The sequence below is a fragment of the Hoplias malabaricus genome, chromosome Y (assembly GCF_029633855.1).
Source record: "Hoplias malabaricus isolate fHopMal1 chromosome Y, fHopMal1.hap1, whole genome shotgun sequence".
NCBI classification, from domain to species: Eukaryota; Metazoa; Chordata; class Actinopteri; order Characiformes; family Erythrinidae; genus Hoplias; species Hoplias malabaricus.
The window spans coordinates 4,106,288-4,118,358 of NC_089820.1; the positions used below are offsets into that span (position 1 = coordinate 4,106,288).

General features: G+C 37.7%; 1 protein-coding gene across 2 annotated transcripts in view; it reads right to left on the reverse strand.

The window, feature by feature from the left end:
- Positions 1-295: 295 nt before the first annotated feature.
- The window catches only part of LOC136678356 (sialate:O-sulfotransferase 2-like), a 97,371-nt gene continuing 85,595 nt past the window's right edge, over positions 296-12,071 (reverse strand). For both annotated transcript variants that reach the window (XM_066656387.1, XM_066656388.1), the window contains 3 exons: positions 8,270-8,434; positions 7,703-7,903; positions 296-1,115 (listed from right to left, as the gene is read on the reverse strand). In XM_066656387.1, the coding sequence (XP_066512484.1) occupies positions 763-1,115; positions 7,703-7,903; positions 8,270-8,434 (719 nt within the window). In that variant the 3' untranslated portion in view covers positions 296-762. The remainder of the gene's footprint in view (positions 1,116-7,702; positions 7,904-8,269; positions 8,435-12,071) is intronic.

A 12,071-nucleotide genomic window follows, 5' to 3' on the forward strand; every position in this document is an offset into this window, starting at 1 on the left:
GCTGAAGAGGAGAAAGCAAAGGAAGTCCAAAAAGAGAACTGCTGGTTTCATTTTTTTTCTTCAAGAGTCACTAGGTCCTCTTTTTTGTCAAGAAGACCCACGCAAAAATACAAGAGAACTGAGTCATGGCATTTTAACAAGTCATCAGGATGAGGGTGAGAATAAAACAAACAGAGCTAAAACGTGTGAAAGTATATAATCCTCCAACACTGTATTCTAAGAAAGGCTGGTAATCAAAACACATATGATAATGGTATAATGAGTTAAAAGCAACACAAAAAGCCTCATCCTTCCGTTGACACACAGGCACGTTGAAATATAACATACTCTGTGTTTGTTTTGTAACATCTGGTATTCACCTAGATTACTCAAGTAGCCATAATGTAATGTTCTTCTTCACATAAAGAAACAGCTGTTGACATGGGAGGCACGCACTCTATGAAGCATAAACTGGATAGTTCAGGAATTATAATCATGTGAATAGCATTGGATAGAAGAAATGGCAAAAATAATAAATAATTTTCATAAATATTCTATGCACCTTTTTGTTGGGGAAATATTATTTTAAACTCCTTTAAGTGATAAATCAATCCCGTCCAACAGAAGAAGAGCTCAGCGATGGTTCTGGTGGACAGTCTGGGATTTGGGCTTAACTTTTCCTGCTTGATAACAAAAACTTGCTGGCTTATACCACCCTAGTTTCAGAGTGTAAGCCAAATTAATAAGGACAATATGAGAATGTGAGAAAAGCAAGTTTTTGTATCATCTAGGCCTGTATTCGTCCGGGACCCCTGACAGGTTCCTCCATTTTAGCGTGGCATCCACAGTTCGTATGAGGCCATCAATTGTGGCTCTCATTTCTTGTGTGTAAGGGTCATACTCCAGCTTCCTGAGACCAGAGCGCTTGAAGTTGCCATCCTTTTGTCCCACAACACACAGCAACCGGTCCTCAGACACCTCCAGCCCCAGGAACAGCACCATGCTCTTCAGCTGAGAGAACAGATCTGTTTTCAGCTCCTCAAAGTGCACCACGTGAACCCTTTTCCCATATCTCAACCAGTCCAGAGTGTGGGAGGCCCACCACGGGGCATAGTTCTTCACAAACTCTGGCCACTCTGCAGTTCAGGAAATAAAGAGAGAGAGAGAGTGCATCACTGAAACCTGAAGGGTAAAAGGTTTCGATAGCACATTTTTTTAAAGCACATTTGAGCACACCATTTATATTTACCTTTTGAATTTAACATATTGGGAATACATTAAGCATTAAAACATCACAACATATTACATATACATTTTTACAGCATCTGTTAACATGTACAGGTGCTGTTCATAAACTTAGAATAGTTGATTTATTTCAGTAATTCCATTCAGAATGTGAAACTTGTATATTATACTCATTCATTACACATAGACTGATATATTTCAAGTGTTTATTTTTTTTTTATTTGATGATTATAACTAACGAAAACCCCAAATTCAGTATCTCAGAAAATTTGAATATTGTGAAAAGGTTCAATATTGAAGACACATGGTGCCACACTCTACTCAGCTTATTAACTCAAAACACCTGCAAAGGTCTTTAAATTGTCTCTCAGTCTAGTTCTGTAGGCTACACAATCATGGGGACGACTGCTGACTTGACAGTTGTCCAAAAGATGACCATTGACACCTTACACAAGCAGAGCAAGACACAAAAGGTCATTGCTAAAGAGGCTGGCTGTTCATAGAGCTGTGCCCAAACACATTAATAGAGAGGCGAAGGGAAGAAAAGGATGAGCTAGAAAAAAAGTGTACACGCAATAGGGATAACCACACGCTGGAGAGGATTGTGAAACAAAACCCATTCAAAAATGTGGAAGAGATTCACAAAGACTGGACTGCAGCTTGTGTCAAGCCACTCTTGAACAAGAGACAGCATCAGAAGCGCCTTGCTCCAAAAAGGACTGGACTGCTGCTGAGTGGTCCAAAGTTATGTTCTTTGATGAAAGTAAATTTTGCATTTCCTTTGGAAATCAAGGTCCCAGAGTCTGGAGGAAGAGAGGAGAGACACAGAATCCACGTTGCTTGAGGTCCAGTGTAAGGTTTCCACAGTTAGTGATGGTTTGGGGTGCCATGTCATCTGCTGGTGTTGGTCAATTGTGTTTTCTGGGGTCCAAGGTCAAGGCAGCCGTCTACCAGGAAAAGTTTTAAAGCACTTCATGCTTCCTGCTGCTAACCAACTTTATGGAGATTTAATTTTCCAACAGGACTTGGCACCTGCACACAGTGCCAAAGCTACCAGTACCTGGTTTAAGGACCATGGTATCCCTGTTCTTAATTGGCCAGCAAACTCGTCTGACTTTAACCCCATAGAAAATCTATGGGGTATTGTGAAGAGAAAGATTCAATACGCCAGACTCAACAATGCAGAAGAGCTGAAGGCCACTGTCAGAGCAACCTGTGTTCTCATAACACCTGAGCAGTGCCACAGACTGATCGACTCCATGCCACGCCACATTGCTGCAGTAATTCAGGCAAAAGGAGCCCCAACTAAGTATTGAGTGCTGTACATGTTCATACTTTTCAGTTGGCCAGCGTTTCTAAAAATCCTTTTGTACTGGTCTTAAGTAATATTCTAATTTTCTGAGATAATGAATTTGGGGTTTTCATTAGTTATTGAAAATTAGTTATTTCATTATAATCATCAAATTAAAAGAAATAAACACTTGAAATATATCAGTCTGTGTGTAATGAATGAGTATAATATACACATTTCACCTTTTGAATGGAATTACTGAAATAAATCAACTTTTTCATGATATTCTAATTTTATGATAATGTTGCATAATACACATTATGTCAAATGATTGAAGCACAGGCTTGAACTAAGCTATACTTGAACTGAACTGGATTGAGTAATCACAGATCACGAACACAGCCTTCTTTGGTGCTAGTGAAGTGATTCCCGTAATATTCAATATTTGATAATGAAATGTCTTTATCATCATTTTATCTAACTACTCTTAAAGGTATTAATTTGGGAAGATTTGACCAAAACACAAATTCAGCCAAAAATGTATTTGAGCAAAGACTCTGAACTGTGGCAACTTTATTCTGGCAAATGCTCCAATAAAGCTCCCAGAAAACGAGAAGAGGGGGCTTGTTAAAGCCACAAAGCAAGCCATGTCCCACCTCCCAGGCCAGAAAAAAGACCAGGGGATAGCCAGAGTTTTGGTTATAAGACACAAGATTAAGGTAGGGCTGTGAACGTATGAATCTCCTAATGCAGTTCTACTCTGAATGCTTGTTAACATGGATGTGATGAAGGGTATAAAGCTGGGAAAGTAGTTAAAATTCAATATGCTCCAGTTAGAGAATTTTTCTCAAGCCAATGCCAGGAACATAATGTGTAACTTGCATTCTAATCAGTGCCATATTTTGTACATTAAAATAGCCTCATAGTTAAAGCATTGTTTTATGTAGTTAACTGAATGTAAAATCAAATTACACTTTCAGTTACATTTTAATATATTTCAACAAATGTATGAATAATTATAAACAACAAATACTGTATTTTTCTCATTTCAAGTAAAATTTACAAATAAAACAATGATTTTGAAAAAAAAAAACTAAATGCATATTTAAAATAAATTCCCTAATGAATTTTGTAGTTGCAAATGACTTTATTGCATTTCCATAACCAGCAATCTGACTGGAGGATGGGACTTTATTGCTGAAGGACAGGACTTTATCTGTAAACAGAATCCATGTTCAGCGTTATGAGAATTTCAACCAGTAATTGTTCCCTTCTTATTAAAGTTTTTGAGTTTACTTCTGGACAGTTATTCATGACCCCTGGTATAAAGGGTCCAAAACAGCTGAGGAGCGAATGTGAGAAGAGTAAGTAAGAGAGAGATAGAGACATGTTTTATTTATGCGATGTGAAAGGTGAAAAATGCCATTACATCAGACAGAAGTCTACAGAATTGACTATGGTGTGGGGATTTCTCAGAAGGTAGTGTATAAAGTGAAAATAAAGTGAGCAAATTACTTAAACTTGTACTGTTAGAAAGATAACAGTCTTATGAAACAAAGAAAACTAATTCCTCCCATCCACTTAAGAAGGAAGTTATGAAAATGATAGCAATTTACATTGTAAAGAACTTCAACATACACTTAAAGAAGTTTAATTGCACAAGGTATTAACAAGGAGGAACTGTTCTTAGACATCTGGATTTATGGCAAGGATAATCGATGATATATATGTATATATAAAATAAAATAAAATCCAGAAAATTACGTTGAATAAACTATATACGTTGTATAATATATTTAATTATTTGCATTTTACAGAGAGAAATAAGTATTTGATCCCTCTAGAAAACAAGACTTAATACTTCGTGGCAAAACCCTTGTTACAGCAGTCAGACATTTTTTGTAGTTGATAATGAGGTTTGCACATGTGTCAGAAGGAATTTTGGTCCACTCCTCTTTGCAGATCATCTCTAAATCATTAAGATTTTGAGGCTGTTGCTTGGCAACTTGGACCTTCAGCTCCCTCCATAAGTTTTCTAAGGGATTAAGGTCTGTAGACTGGCTAGGCCACTCCATGACCATCCTTGGCTGTATGTTTTGGGTCATTGTTGTCCTGGAAGACCCCACCACGACACATTTTTAATGCCCTGGCGGAGGGAAGGAAGTTGTCACTCAGGATTTTACAGTACATGGCTCCATCCATTCTCCCATTGATGCAGTGAAGTAGTCCTGTGCCAATAGCAGAGTAACACCCACAAAACATAATGTTTCCACCTCCATGCTTGATGGGGATGGTGTTCTTTTGGTCATAGTCAGGATTTCTCTTCCTCCAAACATGGCGTGTTGAGTTAATGCCAAAGAGCTCAATTTTTGTCTCATCTGACCACAGCATCTTCTCCCAATCACTCTCAGAATCATCCAGGTATTCATTGGCAAACTTCATACGGGTCTGCACATGTGCCTTCTTCAGCAGGGGGACCTTGCGGGCAACTGCAGGATTTTAATCCATTACGGCATACCAATGGTTTTCTTGGTGACAGCTGCCTTAAGATCATTAACAAGTTCCCCCCGTGTAGTTTTAGGCTGATTTTTCACCTTCCTTATGATCAAGGATACCCCACGAGGTGAGGTTTTTCATGGAGCCCCAGGTTGAGGTGGATTGACAGTCATTTTGTATTTCTTCTATTTTCTTACAATGACACCAACAGTTGTCTCCTTCTCACCCAGCATCTTACTTACGGTTTTGTAGTCCATTCCAACCTTGTGCAGATCTATGATCTTGTCCCTGACATCCTTAGAAAGCTCTTTGGTCTTGCCCATGTTGGAGAGGTTAGAGTCTGACTGATTAAATGATTCTGTGGACAGGTATTAATTTTATAAAGGTGACAATTTAAGACAGTTGTCTTTAATGTAGGGGATCAAATACTTATTTCTCTCTGCAAAATGCATATAAATGTATATATTTTATACAATGTAGTTTCATTGTTCATATACTGTTCATATACTTGTCAGTGGGCAAACTTACAAAATCAGCAAGGGATCAAATAATTATTTCCTCCACTGTATATATGGCACAGACTACCTTGACTATATACTGTGATTATATTTTTCAAATATTATTTTCTAAACAATTGTATAACATAACACATATTTGTGATTTTCCTAGGGAGAGCATTACTAAAATAAAAATATATATTTTTATATAGTTATTAAAAGCCACTGACCTTTTTGTTGCACAACAAAAGGTCTCTTGAGGGCTTCTGTATGATGCAATTAACCTTTCTTTCGATAAAACATCTCAGAATAAGGGTATTGTGTTTTCGTTTAAGATGTGTGACATTTGAGGAAATAACAGAAGTTACAAGAAAAGTTTTCCAATGAGATAAGAACTGCCCAGTTTTACAACATATCAGGATTTAACAAGCTCCATATAAAAAAAAGTTTAAATCAAGAATTTAAAATTCATTCATATATTCATTGTCTGTAACTGCTTATCCAGTACCCGGAATCACTGAGGGTTGGGAGAGAATGCACCCTGGAGGGGGCACCAGTCCATCGCACGGAAAGACACATTCCCTCATTCTCTCACACTTATGGACGCGTTTGAGTACTCAATCCACCTACCAACCATTTTTTACTATCGCTAACATTACTCTGTCGAATTTGTAGTCACATTTTCAAAACTCTAAACACAATTAACACAACATCCGTCAGTTGTGAACTATACAATAAACACAATTTATGTTGTATTCATAAAATATTTAGTAAATAAACATGTTTCTAAAATGCTTACATTTTCTGCACATACAAGCTTTCCCAACACCAAAACTATGGTTCTTTTGGGTCTCGTTTACAAATGCTTGCACACAGCATGCCAGAATTTAAAACCTAATGTTCAAAACCTTAAAAACTGTATAAAACATCTACTTCTGGAACATCAGCAGGTGAAAAGCTATATTGAAACAACTGATAAGCATTTCTGAATAAACTGATCAATGACACATTAGGAAATATCTAAACTCACTCTGAAACATATGCTGGTGTTAAAGTGCTGTTACATAAACTGCAAGAATATCGTTTAAGTTGAGACAGTGCTGTTTTAATTCTGTACTTTTTTGTGCTCAGCAACTATCTTGCTTGTCTGTTCCCCTTAGTGAGCAATGATATGTAATCACAGTTCCTCTTTGCTAAAGAGACAAAAAATACGCTTTTGTCTTATCTTTTTATTTTATTTTAAAAAGAGGCAATTTTGAAAGATATGAGCATTGATGAATTGGCCAAAAAAATGTAGATTTTTTGTCACCCCTTATAGTTTTAAAAACCCAGGTTGAACTGACATATTATGAAACAATTCCTCATTGTCCAGAACTGCTAGGCCAGATTTCCAGACCCACATTAAGACAGAAACAAAATTTATTTTCAACATTTTAAAATAGAAAGGAGAAGCAAATGCTGAAAATATGTCTATTGCCATTAGTTCTGAAGATGCTTGTAACTGTCTGGAATTCTAAGAAAATGACAAACCCCATATTCGACTCTCTTCAAAATCACTAACAGTGGTGTTTGAAAGATTTTTAACATTTAAAAATGTTCTCTTAATATTCTCTTAATCTTGTTTTGCGTATTGTGTGACAATTTGATGATATTAAGTCATATTTTTGCAGTGCTACTGAAAAATCTTGAAAAGATTCACAGATTTTTGAGCACTCCAGTTACGACTCAGTGTGGTTTGAGGGTAGAGTGTGATGGTTAAGGCAGGCATTTTGCATAGTGTTTTTTGTTAAACCATGACCAGTCTTTATAACCAAAATGTTGTATAAACTAGCTCATAAATCATTTCTTGTGAATTCAAGGATATTAATAGTTAGTCTTTCCCAACTGTGCGGCAATAACAATCTGTATGCTTCTATGATTTATACAAGAAATATGGCTGTGAGGATTTGACTGCATTCAACCATGAAAAATTTAATGAGGGCAGGTACTGATGTTGGATGTTGCAGCAGTTCTGGGTCACAAATACCACCCAATTTGATCCCAAAAGTATTGGAGATCCTTAAACCAAGCTAAAACACACTTCCATTGGGCAAGATGTCCTTACTCATTAAATAGGTAATCAGTTGCTCCAATGTTTCCAGTTCTTTTGGCAATCCTTTACTACAGAAATTATATAAGCTAAGAAAACTCTCACCTTTCCCCTTCCAGTGTGCCTGCGAGGCAAATCCAATATGTCCACCATACTTGCGGTTAAATTCGGCCATGAGGGCTTTGTAAGGGTTGCGGATCATGAGGATGCTGGAATCAAAGGCTTCAATCTCTTTCTTGCCACTTTCGTGGGTTTTTATACAGATAGTTCTTCCACTGCGCCAGTGGTCTCGCTCCCCTTTAAAACCTGTGTAAAACAAACAGATAACGGAGTGGGCCTTTTTGGGTAATATAATGTAAGATTTCACAATGAACTGATTTGAGATAAAGGATCTGTGTATCTCAGGAGCTGCAGCAGTTAACAGACCCCAGAAAGAAAGTAAAAAAATTATTGCACCTTTTTCTCTACTTTAAACTGTAAAAATATTAATAAAACAAGCGTCAAACTATGTACATTATTCACACTTAATGAAATTCACCCCACACATTTTGTCAGACAGTTTTACATCAGATTGTAAAAGCTACACACAATGTAGATTCATACTGAATTAAAATCATTCCACTATTATTACAACCATACCCTCAGCACAGAGAAAATGCCCTTCAAGCTCACCTTTGTTGTATAGTGAACCATCAAAGTAGTAGCTCCCTGTGTAGTATCCAGTGGCTAGCTCTATAAGGTGGCGAGCCCAAGTATTTCCAGCACCAGGGAAGCTAGCTAGAGCCGTCAGCTGTTTAGTACGTGTGGGCAGAAACCGCCGGTCCATACATCGATTGTCTGGGGATATGAGGAATATGTAAATGAAGTGTTTAAAAGATGTTGATCACAGGAAAGAATGACAAGAAAAAGAAATAAGCAAACATTTCTGACACTGTATAACCTTGGTGAAAAGCAATTAAAAGAATCTGTAATGAATATCATTATTTCTAGAGTAATGTTAAAAAAAACAACTCAGGTATCTATTTCTGGTAATGTAACATGTAGTCACTTTAGGCTGCCAACAATGTCAAGCTCTCTGTTTAACAATAATACTTTTTAAATACAAAAGGTGGAAAAATACTGAGTTATGACAGTGAGGTCTGGATTATGTAGAGAGTGTTTGTAGAAACACTCATCCATGTATGGACACACATTTACTGTTGTTTTGTCTGTCATAATATCCACTATTTTGTCAGGCCCTGGCGATTTTTCTGGGTGTCTGTTTTTAGGCGACTGAGTTGTTCTTCTAAAGGCTGTTAAAAGGACTGTTTGTAGTCCTGGGAGGACTCCTGTTGTGGATATATGAAAAATGAGGAAGTGGGTCTTGGCTGCCAGGGTAGGGAGTGATGCACTAGTACAGGGGTCGGCAACCCGTGGTTCCAGAGCTGCATACGGCTCTTTGACCCCTCTGATGCGGCTCAGCTTTTGAAAATAATTACTGAGTATTTAATTAAAATGTATTTTATTTTAGTTCGTTCACTTTTTAAAATTTAATTCTATGAAGATTATGGCGATCTAAACATCTAAAATATTTTAATATTTAAAATATTTTGTCGCTCTTAATGCACATTACAACTTCCAACGTGCGACACCCGCCAGTGTGCGGTCTCTTGAACTTTTTGACAGCTGACTGCACGGCGCCAGTAAAAGGATGACGGCACGCAGAGAGAGGACAGCATTTTTGTTTGCTGCCAGTGGATAATTTAAGTTCGGCGTTTTTGTCTCAAATAGACATTGAGTATTTTACTTAACCGTCAACCCAACGTCTTTTTTTCGGAGTTAAAAATGTTTTGTTGCATGCACAAATGTTATTTCATTTTTCTGCATTCGTTCATTAATTTCATAAATGTAACACAGTATAGTTTGTTTATACATAGCACAAAGACAAAAAAAACCTGTTATATGCAGTGTTATTTCATGTAAAATTTCAAAAGGATTTTGTGGCTCCCAGTGTTTTCTTTACTGTGTGAAACGGGTCCAAATGGCTCTTTGAGTGGTAAAGGTTGCCGACCCCTGCACTAGTAGTACTATAAAGAAGAAAGTACACAAAGACTTGCAAAGACACCCCATCGAGAGTGATAATGAGTACTTAGAGCTTCCCTGACCCTCAAAAAATCCCCAAAATTAGTACATATACTATGAAAATGAGAAGATATTCATAATATAGTACCCATATATTTATAATGTATTTATGTTCACTAAACGAGCTCCCATACGCTGGTGGTAAATTTTCTGTAAATCCATGCTAATTGATATGTAAGATTTACCAACACAGTGATTTAGCTCTTGTGGGAGAATAAGGCAGGCAAAAAAAAACAATTCATCTTGATTCTGCAAGCTAGGTTTCTATGCTATGACGTTGATTTCAGGTTCTTATTGGAAGGCTGTACATTATATGTTGGAACATTTTAGTAGGGATTTAGTAACATTCAGTCATAAATTACTGAGGTGAGGTACTAACGCATGATACAGTTAAATCTGTGTCCAAAATGGAAGTAGCAGAAATCAATGACAATATGAGGTATTAGCACATACAGTGTACTTTTAACAATGTCATAATCATCAAACATGCGTGAGAACCAAAATATTTGTGCTCTATGTTGGAACAAAATGACGCTTATGTTTCGGAATATGTGTTTTCTGAAGCATGAAAAAGGAAGTCTGAAAAATGCAGTGGACATCATGTGTTTGATGTTGTCATGCTTTTTGGAAAGGGAAGTGAAAAGATTTTGAATGACACTAATCCTTTAATCCCTTTAAACCTTCAAAGGCTGTTTCCAGAAATGTTGGAATATTCTATAAAATGCAACATCTTACTTCTCTGAACTTTAAGCGAGCTGTCAAATGTAGCAGTGTATGTCTCCCTAAAATCACAATATAGACCTCCACAGCAACTGTTGATGCACACATATGCAAGTTACATATTGCACGTGTACTGGTGCGTCCTCCATACCAAAATAGATTCAGCTTTCTCATCCATTGCCGATAAAAGTCTGGATGGTCCATTTTGTCTTTGGTAGTGAGAACATTTCCTGAAAACAAGCTAAAATCTGGACTCATCTGACGAAAGAGCTTGGGCCCACAGAACAATACTACACAGAGTTGATGTGTGGCTTGTACTTTGCATGCAGGTTTGTTGATGAACGGTTTTCCAAAGAATTCCCAAACCTATGTGGCTATATTTATCACAGTAGCATAATGATTTTTCATGCAGTGCCATCTGAGGGCTTGAAGGTCATGCACATTATATTTGTCTGGATTTTATGAGCTTGGACTTCTAATGTAGTTCTTTAAAATAAAAAAAAATGAATCTATTTCATTAACACTAGAAAAGCTGAATTTTTCAGACCCTGAGGACAAGACCCCACCTCTTGCAGCCCATTAGTGGACTATTAGCTAGCCTTTCTTATGTAATTGAGGCAAAGCAGAGAAGGACACATGAATTATCAGAGAGAGAAAAAAAGACAAAGCTAAATAGCCATATGTATACCTTTTTATTACAATTTCATATTTAAGTTTACATTTTTCTTTGTAATTTTGATCTAGGGTTATGGGTAAATTCCTCTGCCCTACTTTGGTGCATTTTTTTTCTTTTCTTATTGCAACACGCATTTACACTTTTGCACATATCAGAGATAGAAAGATATAGATGTAGATATATGTATTTAAATCTGTTTGAAAATGTGATATATATACGATGGCGCGGGTAACCTGCTGCGGTCGCGTCTGTTACAGACGGAAGCTAATTTCGCTACAATGTTGTACTTGTATAACTTTGTATGTGACAATAAAGATCTATCTATCTATCTATCTATCTATCTATCTATCTATCTATGTTGTAGCACTCTTACGGCCCCCTCCATGCCTATATATATATATAGGCGTGGAGGGGGGCGTAAGAGTGCTACCTCCCCCTTTGTGCAAGGCAGAACAGGAGGAGCAGTGCCAGAGCCCTGCAAAATGACCTTCAGTAGGCCAATAATATCCATGTTTCTGCGCAAACTGTCAGAAACAGACTCCATAAGGGCCCCATGTCCACAAGTGGGGCTTGTGCTTACAGCCCAACACCATGCAGGGCAAGTGGCATTTGCCAGAGAACACCAAGGTTGGCAGATTCGCCACTGGCACCCAGTGCTCTTCACGGATGAGAGCAGGTTCACACCGAGCACATGACAGATGTGACAGAGTCTGGAGACACCGTGGAGAACGTTCTGCTGCCTGCAAAATCCTCCAGCATGACCGGTTTGGCAGTGGGTCAGTAATGGTGTGGGGAGGCATTTCTTTGGAGGGCCGCACAATCCTCCATGTGCTAGCCAGAGGTACCCTGACTGCCATTACATACTGGGATGAGAACTTCAGACCCATTGTCAGACCATATGCTGGTGCAGTGGGCCCTGGGTTCCTTCTGATGCATGACAATGCTAGGCCTCTTGGC